Genomic DNA, 17572 nt, shown 5'->3' on the forward strand with positions numbered 1-17572 from the left:
GAGGCGGACCCCTGGGATCCGTCGGACGTCACCGAGGAGATGCTTCAGTCGCTTGTCGATGGTGGACTCTTTCGCCCGGTGATAGACCCCACCAGGCTAGAGTGGATTGCTCCATACAGCGAGCCAGAGCCGAGGCCTCACGACGGCTACGTCGTGAGCTTCGTCTCCTTTCACGAGCATGGCCTCGGCGTCCTGGCGGACCAGTTCATACGGGCGCTCCTGCACTACTACGGCGTGGAGCTCCACAACTTCAATCCCAACTCCATAGCTCAGGCGGCTATCTTTGTTGCCGTCTATGAGGGGTATTTGGGGATTGCTCCCCATTGGGAGTTGTGGCTCCACTTATTCCGGGCGGGGCATACTACCAAGCCGACAGGCACGTCGGGTAAGAGGAAGGCGATGAGGGCCGGCGGCTGCACTCTCCAAGTGCGTCAGGACCGCCTGCACCTCTACATCCCAGCCCAACTCGCATCCTCCAATCGCCGGTGGTACACGAGTTGGTTCTACCTCCGCAATGATGACGGAGGACTTCCCCCCTACACTGGGCGGATTGTGGGGAGTTGCCCGGAGAGGTGGAAGTACGGTGTCCCAAAGGACGACTAGCCCAAGCTGCAGCCGCTTCTAGAGGGGCTGGCAAGGCTGTGGGGCCACGGTCTCACCATGGCTGTGGTCGTGGCCACCTTCCACCATCGGAGGGTGCTGCCGCTGATGGCTCGGTGCCGACGGCTGTTCGAGATGAAGCCGGGTGAGCCCATTGAGGGCACCCGGATGTCCTCCTCTGCCCTTTCCGACGAGGAAATTCTTTGTCGGGTGGGGGAGACGGTAGAGGCGAAGCTGAGGGGTGGCAACTTGACCCCTATCGCGATGCGGCCATCACGGGGGTTCCTTTTGCTGGTAAGTCATGTGCCGCTGTAGCCTCTGAGCCTCCTTAATCTCCCCTTACCCCTTGTTTCCTTATGCGTGTCCGTCGTTCCTATAGGGGATGAGGGACGTGCGCTCCTCTCCTCCGCCCATTCCCGAGGACGCGAGGCGGTAGGTGATCAACCGTGCACACGCCGACGTGCAGAAAAAATAGAAAGACGCCAAGGTGGTGAAGCGCACGAAGCAACTCCTCGCGCGCGAGGAGCTGGATAAGCGCCGCCGTCAACAAAGGAAGGAGGGTCTCCCGCTAGAGGAATCCCCGTCGACGTTGCTGTCGACGAAGGCCTTGGACGGGGATGACGGGGGTGAGGTGGGGCGAGGTCCCCTGGACCACCTTCCTGACATAGTGGAGGTGGTGCCCAGGTCATTGGCAAGCAGCCCGGCACTCTCGGGAGGGGGAGGAGAAGCGGACCTGAGGTCGGCGGTTGCCGGCTCCGGGGCCGAGGCCAACACGCCCGAGGCATGTGTGTTGGGCAAACGTGCCGTCAGCCCGCTAGGCTCGGTGGCCGTGGTGGAACAAGCAGCGGTGGAGGCGACGCCACCGCCCCTGTAGAGGACCGAAGGGGCGCCGGGGTCCATCGAGGACCGATCGGCGCCAATGGATATGGAGGCAACGCCTCTACCGCCGCCTCCGCCGTTGCGGACGAGGTTTGCCGTGGCAAAGCGGTTGCTACCCCATTCAAGGTAAGTGTATTTTTGGCATGGTCATAGTGCCTTTCGTTCGCTTTTTTGGTCTCGTGCTGACCCTATAGGTTATTTTTCTTTAGTCAGAAGCGGCCTACGGACGAGCTCCCCTTGGCGCCCCTTAAGGTGCTCAAGGCAAGCCCTGGCTCCTCCACCCACTAGGTGGCGGAGGCCCAAGCCGCTATCCAACGTGGCGCGGCGTCGGCGAGGGTCGACCCGAAGGAGCCGGCCGCCCAAGGAGGGGCTGCCGATGCCAAGGCGACCCCTACACGGATGAGGGAGGGAGCACCTCTGCCCCATGGGGGCGAGGCTCACGAGTCAGATGGGGCCAGCGTGCCCTTGGTTACCGAGGCCCCCGGGGTCTCCGAGGCTGAGGTGACGGAGGACAGGGCGTGTAAGACCACCGAGACCACAGTGGCCGCGGTCATTGTTTCTGCGTCCTCTGAGGCCATGATGGCGGAGGTTGGAGCCCCCAAGGCCACCGAGGCCATCGTAATGGCGGTGACGCCGTCTGTCCAGGAGGCGGAGATGAAGGCGGCGGAGGCCTCAGAGGTGCCCTTGGTTCAGGGGTCGCCGTTGTTGCGAGAGAGCGCCCGGGAGGCAGAGGTCTATCCGATCTCCTCCGACGATACTTCCCAGGTGCGGGAGGTGGTTGACGCCAAGGATGCCGGTGTCGTGGAACAGCCGGTGCTGGTCTTGGACGAGGGGAACTCGGCCCTCATGCGGGCACGACCTGAGCCTCATGAGTGGGATCACCCGCGGGTATAGTGGCAGAGTCGAGACGACCCTGAGGGGGAGCCTCTGTTCGTCCTCAAGGACGCAGCCAAGGGCGGGCGTTGGGGCACCTTCGAGCAATACCACCAGCTAGCGGAGCGGTCGCTATGGACGGCCCTGTCCATGGTGGCCAACGAGCTGCCCGAAGTCGCCCAGGTTTGTGTTTTCCTTTCCCGCACGACGTTGTCCTTCTCTGGTTTTGTTGCAATCAATGACCCCTGTTCTGCTTCCTCAGGAGCTCGAGACCCGGTCCCTTGGGAAGTCGGTCTTTCTCCGGTGGGAGAGGGGCATCTGGGACCAGCTTCAGCGGTAGAAGGGCCTTCTTGCCGGTGCCAATGAGCTCCTGTCGGCGTAGAGCGCGGAGGTAGAGGACCTCCGCCTTCGTTGTGCCGACACGAAGGTCGAGGCATCCATGGCCCAGACACAACTCACCCCTCTATCGGCGCGGGTTAAGGAGTTGGAGGAGGAGCTCACCCGTGCGGTCAGCGACCAGGATGCCTTCAGGGGCCGAGCCATTGAAGCTACGGCCTCGACTGTGGCTCACGCGAGGCAGCTGGGGGCGGAACAGGGGGCGCACCAGCTGACAAAAGGTGCCTTGGACGAGGCCCTTGCTGTAGCTAAGGCCTCATGGACCGAGGCTGTAATTTGGAGGGGGACGGTCGAGGGTGAGTTCTGGTCCCCTCATTTTGTTTTCTTTTCCTTATGTTCACTCCCTAACTCCCTTGTGTGACACAAAGTTGGGGAGCGAAGCTTCGAGGGTGGCCGAGGCTTCTTAGGTCGAGGCCCAGCGCTTGAAGGAGGAGGCCGAGGCTTCCAGCGCGGTGCAGACGGTGCTCGAGACTGAGATCGGGGAGCACGAGGCACTGAAACGTGCTGCCCTTTCCACCTGCGAGGCCTTGGAGGTTGAAGGGGTTCAGTTAGGCAGCTCCCTGAGGAGCCGTTTGATCGCGCTGAGCAACCAGATGCACGAGCGGCTCCGAGGAGCGCTGCATACATGTGTCAAGCGCGCGCTGGCCGTCATCTCTTCTCACTATGTCGGCGTCAACCTCCCGACCATCAGTGATGGGTATGTCCTGCCTGATGAGGAGGAGGAGGCTGACGCAGCGGTCACAAAGCTGATGGAGGCGGCGGAAGGCCCTAGCATGGCACTGGTGACGCTCTTCGAAGAGGAGGTGGTTCCTCCCCTACCACCCACCGGTGTTGAAGGCTCTGAGCCTTGATCTGGGCCCTAGGGGCTTATGTAAAAATAGAGTAGGAGTTATTTTTGTATCATAATGCTTGTGGCTATTGAGGCCTTTATTTCTGAAGTATTTGTGTTTCTTAGTTGTTTTTCTTATGTTTCCGAGCCTCTGCCCTCTGTTGCTTCTGATCAGATTTTGTTTGCAAAACACCCCTTTGGGGCCTAAGTCGTCCCTTGGGCGAGAGGTAGTGAGGGAGTGCCGTAGCCCGGAGGCGTAGGCCGTCTCATGGCTCTACCAGCCTCTTGCCTAGGAAACAGACCTTGGTCCGAGGAATTTTTACAACTGATTTGTCAGAGCCTGCTAGAGTCTTGGCGTAGGAATTTTTGTGAAAAATAACTAAAGAATGGTGCGTGGGACCTAGGGGGGGAGTCCCCCATCTAGCCCCCGAGGGAGGCTTAGTCCTGCCGAGGCAGAGCTGAGCCTCCCTTGCCGTGTTACTGAATTGCCAAGACCTACGATGGGCTCGGGGGGTTACTCGAAAAATTTAGACCAACTAAAGAACGCTTTTTAATTGTATTTTGAGAAACGACATATACAATGCTTGGAAATTTAGGGATAAAAGCGACGTAGCTGTTCTATGTTCCAAGCATTGGTGAAGACTTCGCCCTTCTCGTTGGCCAGCTTATAGGTCCCGGGCTTTAGTACTTGGGCGATGATGTACGGTCCTTCCCATGGCGGGGTCAGCTTGTGGCAGCCCTTGTTGCTCTATGCTAGCCTCAACACTAGGTCGCCCACCTTCAAGTCTCGGCTTCGGACGCGTCGGGCCTGATAGCGCCGTAAGCTCTACTGGTATTTGGCCGAGTGTAGTAGCGCGATGTCTCGGGCTTCCTCCAGTTGATCGAGGGCGTCCTCTCGGGTGGTGCGGTTACTTTGTTTGTTATAGGCTTGTAGCCTCGGGGAACCATATTCCAAATCGGTGGGGAGGACAGCCTCGGCCCCATAGACCAGGAAGAAAGGCGTGAACCCCGTGGCTTGGCTTGGAGTGTTCCTCAGGCTCCAGATGACCGATGGGAGTTTGGCGAGCCATTTCTTGCCAAACTTTTTCAACCGGTTATGAATCCTTGGCTTGAGGCCTTGTAGGATCATGCCGTTGGCATGCTCTACTTGGCTGTTGGTCCTTGGGTGTCCTATGGCCGACCAGGCCACACGGATGTGGTGGTCGTCGCAAAACATCAGGAACTTTTTGCCGGTGAACTGCGTCCTATTGTCAGTGATGATGGTGTTGGGGACCCCAAACCTATGGATAATGTCAGTGAAGAACAGCACCGCCTGCTCAGATTTGATTCAATTGATTGGACGAGCCTCGATCCATTTGGAAAACTTGTCGATTGATACCAGTAGATGGGTGTAGCCCCTGGGGGCCTTTTGTAGAGGCCCGACCATGTCGAGCCCCCACACGGCGAACGGCCATGTGATGGGGATGGTTTGCAGGGCTAGGGCCGGGAGATGTGTTTACCGAGCATAGTACTGGCATCCTTCGTAGGAGCGTACTAGCTTGGTAGCATCGGCGACCACCATCGGCCAGTAGAACCCTTAGCGAAAAGTGTTCCCTACAAGCGTCTGAGGTGCCGCATGGTGCACGCAGGCGCCTATGTGCAAGTCCCAAAGCAGGGCTTGGCCCGCCTCAGCAGTGATACATCGTTGGAGGACACCTGAGGGACTTCGCCTATATAATTCGTCATTGTATAGGGCATAATTCTTGGCTCGGCGCGCAAGCCATCGTGCTTTGGTTCTATCGCCAGGAAGGTCCCCCCAATCAAGCCAATCGAGGAACAGGATTCGCCAATCTGCATCCTGATTAGTCTACGGAGGCTCGGTGTTGACTTCCATGATGTCGGGCTCAGTCGAGGGGGTCTCAGCAGCAGAGGGGGCGTCGAGCTTTGCCATGGGTTCCATAGGTGGGCCCTCCTCTATTGTGTAGCCAATGGAAGGTTTGTGGAGGTCTCTAGCGAAGACGTTCGGGGGACTAGGGCCCTTGCCAAAGCCATCTTTGCCAGCTCATCGGCGGCCTCGTTGTACTTCTGCGCGACGTGATTTAGTTCGAGACCGTTGAACTTGTCTTCTAGGCGTCATACCAACTTGCAGTAAGCCTCCATTTTGGGGTCGAGGCAATTTGACTCCTTCATCACTTGATCTATGACGAGCCGCTAGTCGCCTCGGACATCGAGGCGCCGTGCCCCAAGTTCGATGGCGACTTGTAAGCCATTGATGAGGGCCTCGTACTCTGCCATGTTGTTGGAGGCGGCGAAGTGTAGCCGCACCATGTAGCGCATGTGTACTCCGAGGGGCGAGATGAAGAGCAGACCTGCGCCTGCCCCGGTTTTCATCAGGGATCTGTCGAAATATAGGGTCTAGCACTCTGTCTGAGTTTGAGCCAGTGGCAGTTGGGTGTCTATCCATTTGGCCATGAAATTAGCCAAGACCTGAGACTTGATCGCTTTCCGAGGTGCAAAAGTCAAGGTTTCCCCTATAAGCTCGATGGCCCACTTGGCTATCCTGCCCGAGGCCTCCTGGTTATGAACTATCTCTCCCAGTGGGAAAGATGATACCATAGTCACTGGGTGAGACTCGAAGTAGTGACGCAGTTTGCGCCGGGCCAGGACCATGGCATAGATCAGCTTCTAGATGTGGGGGTAATGTGCTTTGGTCTTGGAGAGCACCTCGCTGATGAAATAAATAGGTCATTGGGTGGGTAGAGTATGTCCCTCTTCTTGCCTCTCTACCACTACGGCAGCGCTGACCACTTGGGTCGTTGCAGCGACGTAGAGTAAGAGGGCCTCGTCCCTGGCCGAGGGTACCAGGATGGGAGGATTTGTGAGCAGCCTCTTGAGTCTGTCAAGGGCTTCTTCAGCCTTGGGGGTCCAGGAAAAACGCTCAGATTTTCTTAAGAGTCGGTATAGAGGCAAACCCTTTTCGCCGAGGCACGAGATGAAGCGACTTAGGGCCACAAGGCATCCCATGACCCTCTGTACTCCCTTGAGGTCTCCGATTGGTCCTATGCTGGTTATGACCGAGACCTTCTCTAGGTTGGCTTCAATGTCGTGCTCCGAGACTATGAATCCCAAGAGCATGCCTCGGGGGACCCCGAACACACACTTCTTGGGATTGAGCTTGATGCCCTTCTCTCTAAGGCATTTGAAGGTTATCCTCAAGTCATCGATGAGATCCTCGGCCTTTCTGGTCTTGACCACGATGTCATCTATGTAGGCCTCGATAGTCCGCCCAATGTTGTCGCCAAAGACCTAGGTCATGCACCGCTGGTACGTGGCACCTACGTTTCTGAGGCCAAAAGGCATAGTCATGTAGCAGTACATGCCGAATGGTGTGATGAAAGAAGTCACAAGCTAGTCTGACTCTTTCATCTTGATTTGATGGTAACCAGAGTACGCATCAAGGAAAGACAAGGTCTCGCACCCTGCCGTGGAATCAACGATTTGATTGATTCAGGGTAGTGGAAAGGGGACTTTTGGGTAGGCTTTGTTCAAACCGGTGTAGTCCACGCACATCCTCCATTTCCCATTTTTCTTCTTGACTAACATAGGGTTAGCTAACCACTCGGGGTGGGACACTTCTTTGATGAATCCAGCCGCCAAGAGTTTCTGTATCTCCTTACTGATGGCCCTATGCTTTTCCTCATTGAAGCGACGTAGGCATTGCCTCACCGGCCTAGATCCGGCCCAGATGTCCAGGGCATGCTCGGCGACCTCCCTTAGTATGCACGGCATGTCCGAGGGACTCCATGCAAATATGTTGGCGTTTGCATGGAGAAAGTCAACAAGCATGGCTTCCTATTTGATGTCGAGGGTGGTGCCGATCCTCAGCGCTCGGTCGTCGGGGCAGGCGGGGTCGACCGAGACGAGTTTGATGGCTTCTGCGGGCTTGAACGCCCCCGTGCAATGCTTGGAGTCAGGTGCCTCGCCACTGAGTTGGTCGAGGTGGGCGATGAGGGTCTCGGCCTCCACAAGAGCCTCGGCGTACTCGATGCACTCGACGTTGCAGTCGTATGCATGTTCATACGTGGACTCAATCATGATACCACTGGGGCCTGGCATCTTGAGCTTGAGGTAGGTATAGTTGGGGACTGCCATGAACTTGGCATAGCATGGCCACCCTAGGATGGCGTGGTAGGCTCCCCCGAACCCAACTACCTCAAAGGTAAGGACTTCCTTGCGGTAGTTGGAGGGAGTGCCGAAACAGACGGGAAGGTCGATGCGTCCGATGGGTCGCGTGCGCTTCCCTGGCACGATGCCAAGGAAGGGGGCGACATCGCCTTGGAGCCTCGACCAGTCAATCTCCAAGAGCTCCAGGGTATTGACGTAGAGGATGTTGAGGCTACTGCCTCCGTCCATCAACACCTTGGAGAGTCGGGTGTTGTCGATGATCGGGTCGACAACCAGTGGGTATTGCCCGGGATTCAGAACATGGTCAGGGTGGTCATCTTGATCGAAGGTGATCGCCTCTCGAGACTAGTCGAGGTACTGGGGGGTGGCCACCTTGATCAAGAAGACCTCTCGGCGTTCCCTCTTGCGCTGCCGCGCCGTAAGGCACGCCGAGGGCCCACCGAAGATCATGAAGGCGTTGCGTACCTCGGGGAACCCGTCGTCCTTGTCTTCATCCTAGTCGCCGACGCTCTTCTGCTTGGAGTCATCGTCAGGGAGCCCGAGCCTAGCGTAGTAACATCGCAGCATGGAGCAATCCTCGAGGGCGTGCTTGACCGGGCCTTGGTGATAAGGGCATGGTTTCTTGAGCATGTCGTCGAAAGGTCTAGGGCCTCTGGGGCCTCAGGGATTCTTGCATTCTACGGCCCTGACCAGATCAGCCTCTAGGACCTCCTACTTCCCTAGGTGCCCCTTTTTCTTTCTCTTGGGGAGGTGGGAGGCCGAGGCCGAGGGGGCCTCGTCCCTCCGCTTTCCCTAGCAGTCACTGTCGGGGAAGATGGCTCTGACAGCCTCCTCGCCCGAGGCGAAGTTGGTGGCGATGTCGAGGAGCACAGTAGTGGAGCGTGGTACGTTCTGACCTAACTCTCGAACCAGGTCTTGGCAGGTGGTGCCGAAGAGGAAAGCCTAGACGATCTCCGAGTCGCCGACGCTGGGCAACTCGGTGCACTGTTTAGAGAAGCGCCGGATGAAGTCTCGGAGAGACTCGTCCGGCTTCTGGCGGTAGCTTTTAAGGTCCCAGGAATTCCTAGGGCGCACGTATGTGCCTTGGAAGTTCCCAACGAAGATCCTAACCAAGTCATGCCAGTCGTGGATTTGTGAGGGAGGAAGGTGCTCGAGCCAGGCTCGTGCTGAGTCTGACAAGAGCAAGGGGAGGTTGCAGATGATGAGCAGGTCATCATCCATGCCACCTAGCTGGCAGGCCAGGCGGTAATTGGCAAGCCAGAGTTCGGGATTGGTCTCGCCGCTATATTTTGTGAGATTGGCTGGTTGGTAAAACCGGTCTGGGAAAAGGGCAGCGCGGATGGCCCTGCTGAAGACCCGAGGGCCTGGCGGTTCAGGAGAAGGACTACGGTCCTCCTCGCTGTCATAGTGACCGCCTTAGTGTGGGTGGTAGCCCTGAGCGGGCCCCTCGTTGTCATGGCGTCGTCGCCTACTGACCACCTCATGGTCTCCCTGCACGTCGTGTCGATTGCCGAGGCGGTCAAGAAGCACGAGGACCCTGTGGGCTATCGGTGCTCGAGCGGGCTCACGACGAGCCGAGGCTTCCCTGTCCTACCGAGGCGGTGCCGCGGGCAGGTTCGAGACACCCCCGTGTCGTCAGGAGGTGGAACTCTCGGCTTGCTGAACCACGGTGGTCTCTAGGAGATCTCGGAGCTCGCCGCGGACCCACCGCCCCTCCGTGGTAGAAGGCTCGGGCATTGCATGGACCAGCATTGCCGCAGCCACGACATTTTGGCTAGCACGATTAAAGACTGGGGGTTGCTCACTCCCTTCGTCATCATGGATGCGGTGATGCACATCGCGGGCCCTCCGTCGGGCTCCCCCGCCTTCGCCACGACCTCACTGTTCCTGTTCAAGAGTGTCTCGAAGCTACTGCAGAAGGAGCTGGTCTTGTTCAACCTTGGCCTGGAGCTCATGGAGTTGTTCTAGGTCTAGGCATTGAGGTCGCGCAAGGGCAGGGGTCTCGTTTCGTGCGGCCGGCAGGACAATGCATGGAGGTGTGGCAGCGCCTGTACCTGGGCGAAGCGGGGAACGGCTACCTACCCCATCGTCCTCCTTGCTCGCTCTTGGCATCCAGAGCCCGATGTGAAAACACTCGCGAGTGGGGTCGTAGGTACCCTCATTGTCGGAGTTGGAGTAGCCGAAGCAGTAGTCGCTCACGACCAAGAACTGGCGCATAGCCCCGAGGTCGTGGAGTCTAGAGAAATCCACTCCAGGCCATGCCTCGTCCTCCTCCGAGGAGTCGGCGTGGGTGCTCAGGTCAAGAGCGAAGCGCTGGCAGTGTTCCGAGGGATCCTCGTGAGCGGTAGTGTAAGCGTAGGCATGAGAGGCGGCGACATTTCTCAACCCAAAGGGGTATGGGGATGGTGCCATCGCCCGACTCCGCTCAGCCAGGATCGGCTCCTTAGGGAGTGGTGGAGCGGATCTTGATGACTGGGCATCACCGCGTGCCACCTGCGATTTTCCTTTATCCAAGCTCAGGCTAGATAGGTCCCCAGCCAGGGACCCTGTACTAACAGCTAGTCGTAGGATATCAGCGGGGAGCGGCGTGCTGCCCTGGATTCATGTAGTGTCGGGGTGGTCTTGCTTGCGTCGTGCCTGGCGAGCGCGGCGAGAGTGGCCGCCCGGGCGTCGCTTGCGCCTAGGCTGCCGGTGCATGACTTCATCATCAGTTGGTGGGGCTCGAGGAGTGAGGAGTACCATGTCGTACTCATGCCCTAGGCACATGAACTCTAGGCTCCCAAACCAAACCACCGTGCCGAGACGCAATGGTCGTATAGGGTCTGCCATTCGAGACCTGTTGGGATGATGAAACTGACACGCAGAGGCCCCTACCTGGCACGCCAACTGTCGATGTTTCGGACCGAGGGGTCCTCAACCAACCAGTGAATTTGAACTGCGTGCCCCTAATCTCGAATGGTGATGCAAAGAGACACAATGTTTATACTGGTTTAGGCAATCGATGCCCTACGTCTAGTCTGAGAGATCGATCTTGTATTCCTTGCACTGAAGTGCTCGTAGTAGGGGGTTACAAGCTAGGGGAGAGAGGGAGCTAGTCCCAGGTCTCGGCAAGGTGTCGTGTGGGCCATCTGAGACGTTGCTCTCAGGCGGCTGGGATGTGTGCGTGTGTTACAATGTGTTCCTCCTTTTTCCTCCTCCTTCTAAGTGGCCCAAGTCCTCTCCTTTTATAGTTGAAGAGAGGACAAGGATAGTACATGTGTTTAACTATGCAGCGTCGTGCCAACAGGGGCAGCATGTTCGAGCCCTGTGGCCTGTTCCTATGGCGGCGTGGTCATCGGAGTGGTCCGTCCTTGGAGCACTGGGGCAGCGTGCCAATCCCATCTGATCCTATGCATTGTGAGAGCCCTGGGACTGCCTCGGAGTGGGTGCGGCGGAAGATGTGCAAACCACTGTGGACGGACTATGTACGAGGCCGAGGCTTGGTCGGTGCCGAGGCTGCACCGTAATGGGGGGTCTCGGTGGGCACAAACCCCGAGATAGACAAGGCCTTGGTGCACAGTGCCGAGGCCCCGAGTTGGCGATTGATCTGGTGCGTCGGCTTGGAGGCGGTGATGACCCGGGACAAGTTGTCCATGCAATGTTGATTTCGAGGCGGGGATCGCGGGACACAGTGTAGTGTGGGCACTGATCGTGGGCGCAGCGTCAGAACACAGTGGCCGGTAATCCCCGCCGTGCCCTGTCCCAGCCGGTATGGCGTTGATGTGACCTCAGGTCCCATCGGTCATTCTGTGGCATCGAGCCCTCGTCCGGCGGAGATTGCGGGAGTGGTTGAAGTATTAATGAGACATGATGTGCTGTCGGGAAGGTCGGCCGAGGTAGGGGGCGACGGGCCATGGACGAACTGGCCTCGAGCGATACGGAGAATGAGGCCTTGCGCGAGACGGAGATCGGACTCCTTGCCGAGGCCTTCCACGAGAGGCCTTACGTGACACGGAGAATGCACCCCCTACCGAGGCCTTCCATGGGGAGCCTCATGCGAGGCGGAGATCGCGTTCCCTACCGAGGCCTCCTGTGGAGAGCCTCGCACGAGGCAGAGATTGCGTCAGGACGCCGAGACCTCCTGTGCGAGGCTCGAGGCAAAGCGGAGGGCCTGGTGGGCTCGGACGTGGCAGGTGAGGGGCCCAAGGCTTACCTTCTTGCTTTGTTTTTTGATGAGACTTAAGTGACCCTTTTGATGTTCGCTCGGGGTACCCTGTTCTACGGTACCCGACAAGTGGTAACCCCTGCTGGAGTAATGACATGGCCGAGATAGGCAATACTTTGCTTGGCGAACTCACATTTAGCAAGTTTGATCTTCCAGTCATGATCTTGAAGCTGCTAAAAGACCAACTAGAGGTGATGAAGATGTTCCTCATAGGATGAACTGAATATCAGGATATCATCGAAGAAAACCAAGACAATTTTTCGGAGAAAATGAGCCAGAGTTGAATTCATGGCATCTTGCAATGTTCCAAGCACTCTAGTGAGGCCAAACGGCATGACTCTAAACTCGAACTATCCAAAATGAGTTTGAAATGCGATTTTGAACTCCTCACCAGGCTTCAACTGAATCTGGTGAAAACTAGAGCGCAAATTGAGTTTAGAAAACCAAGAAGCTCCAGCCAACTCATCTAGAAGCTCATCAATGATGGGTACTGGATATTTGCCTTTAACGGTGATAGCATTCAGTTGTCGGTAATCGACACAGAACCTCCATGTATTATCCTTTTTTCTGACCAACAGTACTGCAGAAGAGAAGGGGCTGGTGCTTTTTTGAATAATACCAGAGGCCAACATTTCCTTGACTTGCTTCTCCACCTCATCCTTGATAGCTGGGGAGAAACGGTAAGGATGAGAATAGATCAGAGCTGCTCTAGGAACTAGGGGAATTGAATGATCACAATTGCGAGAAGGAGGCAACTGATTTGGTGGATCAAACAATCATGAGTAATCTTGGATCAATTGCTGAACTTCGATAGGATAAGCAAGAGGATCAGAAGAATGCTCAGAATCAAGAGAACATAGCTGTAAGACTGCTCCAGCTGTCAGATCTGGCTAAATACCCACTAAATAAACAGTAATGCCCTGATGTTGGAGCTGAATCCACTTCTGACCCCAATGGACTTTCATCGGACTATAGGCTTCAAGCTAGTCAAGACCCAAGATCATGTCATAAGAGGATAATGAAAGCACCTTCAAATCTGAGGAAAACTGACAACCTTGGATAGACCAACTGGCATCAGGAATGTGTGAAGAACATGTGAGCACCTGCCCATTAGCTACCTAGACTTGGAAGGGAAGAGGCAACTGTTGCAGAGTTGGATAGCCCGAAGCAACAACTGAGCTGATGAAAGTATGGGAACTACCCAAATCAAGCAGAATTTTAACATGTTGATCACCAAGAAGACCCCAAAAGCACATGGTTCACGGTTGAACAGTTCCAGTTACCGCTGCCACTGATAAAGAGAGAAACAACTGCTCTGGCTCTGTTTCCTAGACTAAACCTGCAGCTTCAACAGGATTGGCTTCACGAAAAACATCCAACAGCTCTTGAACAACATGTAGCTGGACTGCAGCAGTGCATTGATGATCGTGACTCCATTTTCCACACCTCACACAGAGGCCTTGAGCACGCCGAGTCGCACGGAGTGCGGACCAGCGTTCATCCAAAGAAGGTCCATGCCCAGCGTCCACAACCGGCTTCACCTCGGTGCCCGGAAGTGCAAGACGGGGAGGTGGAGGAGGTAGAGGAAGCGCTCGTGGATCATACGGTCGGGGTCCCATCGGATGTTCCGCACGCCTGAAGTCCCACTTCTTGGCAGGATCAGCAACCTCCTCCTATAATTTAGCAAGAATGCAAGCAGTATCTAGATTTTGGGGATGATGCAAAGCCACTACAGCTCTAATATAATCTTCCAAACCATCAACAAATCTCATAGCATAGTATAGAGGATCTGGGGTACCACCATAAGCTGATAAATCATCTACGATAACAATGAATTGGTCTATGTACTCCTGAATAGAATTAGTTTGACGGATTTGGAAAAGTTGTCTAAGCAAAAGCTCATGCTCATCTTGGCCAAAACGATCAAGGATCAGGCGAGTAAAAGTAGGCCAATTAGCAGTTTGGAGCTGGGATTCAACAGAAGGGTACCAACGCTTAGCAGCATGTGTGAAATGCATTTTAGCAACCCTAACCCACATGTGAGGTTTAGTACCATATAGATCAAAGTAATCCTTGCATTGACTAAGCCAGTATTTGGGTTGAGATCCATCAAACTTAGGGAAATCAAATTTAGGAAGTTTGGGTGGCTGGAACCCGTTATGCCCCACCCCGGTGGTACCACTACGAACTCCAGGATCATCAGTAGACTAGAAAATAGATCTCGGGGAGGGAGGAGTGGGGAATGGTGGCATACCCTTGACCAGGGAATGAATCAGGGTAGAAACTACCCCAAATCCACTCGTCCGATGGTGATTGTCGACACAGTGCCCGTTGGGCAGATTTGCTGGAGCGTTGACGCATGTACGCTCGACAGCGGACAGAACGGCGGCGAAGATGCCCGGTGTGGTAGCCGGTTGATCTAGGATCGCCCGCTCCTAGTTGCGAGAGATCTTCGACACCTCCAACTTGGACTTCGAGATGTCGAGCTTCATGTCGTCAACGATGCCTTCAATCGACGGCCACCACTCATCGAGCGACGCGGTGACCTTCTCTAGAGCCACCATGCGCCCCTCCTACACCTACTCCAAGTCACGGATCTGGCGAGAAAGGTGCATATCCTGATCTGCAAAACAAGAATCCCACTTCTGGTCATGCTCGTTGAAACGGCGGTTGATCTCGTCGAGGATGATTTTGGTCTCCGGGTTCATGATCCCCAGTCGGTGCTGTCGTCGGGTGAAGTGGTCGTGGGCTAAAGGTTGGGAACGATCCAGATCGACCGCAACCACAAGTCGATTCGAGCGGAGAAGGGAATTACGGCGACCAAATCCCTAGCAGCAGCTCACTGCTAGAAACGAGATCGAGCCAACCGAATCAATTGCTCAAATCAACTGATGGAATAAGAGTGGATCGATGAGGAAAACCAGAATCGGTGTCTCTGATACCAATTGTCAGCAGTAGGCAAGGAATAGAAGCAGATTGGGAAGAGGTTCAGACGAACAGCACAGCAACCAGGCAAGAAAGGTAGGCAGGAAGGACGAGTGTTTGATAGTTTAGAATCTGATTAAAATTTTCCTGATCTCCTCTCCTCTCTCTGGTAGCATCTATTTACAAGGCTTTTCGCCCGCAGGTGCTCACAAGCACACTCAACACCACTCAGTGCCAGCTAGATGAACGTTGGGCCGGCGAGCGCGTGATCCAACCCAAGGTACTTGAGCTGCTTCTTCTAATGTAGCTGCCGTAGATGGGCCGTTAACACCCGCGGCCTGCACCCAGGCCACGGCAAGCTCCGCGGCTACGTCCGCTTCTTCAACCTCTCGACTGGTGCCTTCGTCCGCGTCAAGCTCCCCCTTTTCAAGGATCACTACGTCCTCTACTCTGTCGACGACATCCTCCTGCTGCGGAGGGAGCATGACACTGCCATCCGCCTCCTTCACGCCTTCACCGGCGATACCGCAGACTTCCCGCCGCTGGAGACCCTCTCGCGGTACGTGCGCTGCCGCTCGGAGGGGGAGATGTGGCACTTTCTTAGAAAGATCTGTGGTGCCAGTATCAGCGTGGGTGCAGATGAACTCGTCAGAGTAATGATGCGGCCAAATCAGGTGTATAGCCCCGTTCGCGCGCCCTGAAACTCGGCTTGATCCGCTTATTTTTTTCATCCGGAACCGTGTTTTCCTCTCACAGATTCATCCAGATTCCTTCAAAATTCCTCCTAGCGAACGGGTATATGCTTTGCTACCTCTGGTGATCAGCAATGGAGGGTCACAACAACCTGGGAGCGCAGCAACCTTTCTTCAAATTTGCCATTCCAAGGAAAGCTTTATGTGTTGCTGCGAGCTCAAACAGTTAGAGATGAGCGTGTGGTCATACAGATCGATCCACCCCAGCAGGAAGGTATGGACATTGGCTCTTTATCGGTGCCATCACCAAAGTTGGTTGCAAAATTTAAATGGCCAACAAGCGACACAAGCTATGCATCGTTTTACTACCGTCTGGCAGAATGCAACTCGGAGATTTTGGTGATTGGCACAAAATGGGATGCGGTTTGCTATTCAGTTTACAGGCTAGCTGATCTTATGCTGGGAAGGACTGTCCCTCTGACATCCATAAAATATAGACCTGCGAGGGTATAACCACCCTCAGGCATTGCATTAAGAAGAAGATTTTCTCACGCAAGCCCAGAAAATCCCTAAACTTCTGCCTCACCCTTACACAGCGGCACCGTCGTCTTGTGAGAACGGGCCGGTCCTTAGACCTGTATTTTGACGTGGGACAGACGAGGATATTTTTTTAACCCCAACCTGAAATTCACTTCTATGGGGAGTCAACCCCAGGACCTGAGGAGTAGCTCCTCTGACACCCATAGATGGCAATGCACTCTTCATTGGTAGGAGGTCACTCTGTGTCAGCTCTAAGGTGTTTCCTACCATTGTGCCTGACACCATTGTCATGCGCGAGTCCAAAATTTATCTTAGCCCTTGTTTAGTTGGACCCCAAAATCCAAAAAGTTGCTACAGTACCTGTCACATCGAATGTTTGCGGCCCGTGCATGGAGCATTAAATGTAGACGAAAAGAAAAACTAATTGCACAGTTTGGTGGGAAATTGCGAGACGAACGTTTTAAGCATAATTAGTCAATGTTTGGACACTATTTGCCAAATAAAAACGAAGGTGCTACAGTAGCCCCAAAATCCAAATTTCGCGAACTAAACAAGGGCTTAGTCAATACCACCTCAGTAATGGCACGTTATCACAAGCAACAGATGGAGTAATCGCAGAAGAAAAAGATATTCCAGGTCCTTATAGCATCATGTGCCATATCATAACCTGCTGCTCTCCTCCATGCTGGTTGGTGCCCTGGTTTTCGTTTTCAATCTTTGTTCAAGTAAATTGCGACTGTTCCTTTCACTTGAACATTTTATTTATGTTGCTATGCAAGCTCACTCCCTTCCCCTATCCTCTCTGCTGTAGGAACAAAGGGAAGATATTATGCAAGGAGATGGCGCCCAAATGGAGGGTGAAGAAAAAGTTTCGTTATGGGGTAAAGTCTCACCTATAGTGCAATGATTCTGTTGTATTTTATGCATCTTTAGCTTTTACTGCTGGGGTTGCCATATTTCACCAAATAATAAAAGCTTTCTGTTTTTTTGCTGAAAGACACCGAAGAAACTTATCTTTGCTGCTGAACACAATAAACATGGTTTAATGTTCTCAATGGATTTTTTTTAACATTTACTAGAGAACAATTAATCCTGCGTAGCAGCAAATATACGAAGGGTGGGCCTAGTGCAAGCGGTAGAGTCTTACCGTCTGTGACCGGAAGGTCCCGGGTTCGAGTCGCGGTCTCGTCGCATTGCACAGGCGAGGGTAAGGCTTGCACTGACACCCTTCCTCAGACTCCACACAGAGCAGGAGCTCTCTGCACTGGGTACGCCCTAGCAGCAAATATACAAAATGTTGTATTAGTGTCTAATGGCAAAGATTTGTTTTTTGGGTTCTTTTCAGCAAGAGTGACATGTTTTGAGTGTCCTGTGGCAAAATTCTCCTCTACATAGCTTTGTGTGCCTTGTACAGCTTCTTTTATTTTATTAATATAAAAGCTTACAGCGGGGGCTTCCCTGCTGTACTAT

At 54.7% G+C, this 17572-nt stretch overlaps 1 protein-coding gene across 1 annotated transcript in view; it reads left to right on the forward strand.

The window, feature by feature from the left end:
• LOC136469513 (uncharacterized) overlaps positions 1-17202 on the forward strand; it is a 46158-nt gene extending 28956 nt beyond the window's left edge. The window contains exons 5-10 of the mRNA XM_066467680.1: positions 15187-15544; positions 15659-16044; positions 16301-16422; positions 16658-16790; positions 16914-16983; positions 17182-17202. Coding sequence (XP_066323777.1) covers positions 15187-15544; positions 15659-16044; positions 16301-16422; positions 16658-16790; positions 16914-16983; positions 17182-17202 — 1090 coding nt within the window. The remainder of the gene's footprint in view (positions 1-15186; positions 15545-15658; positions 16045-16300; positions 16423-16657; positions 16791-16913; positions 16984-17181) is intronic.
• Positions 17203-17572: the final 370 nt, after the last annotated feature.

This window comes from Miscanthus floridulus, chromosome 8, assembly GCF_019320115.1.
Source record: "Miscanthus floridulus cultivar M001 chromosome 8, ASM1932011v1, whole genome shotgun sequence".
NCBI classification, from domain to species: Eukaryota; Viridiplantae; Streptophyta; class Magnoliopsida; order Poales; family Poaceae; genus Miscanthus; species Miscanthus floridulus.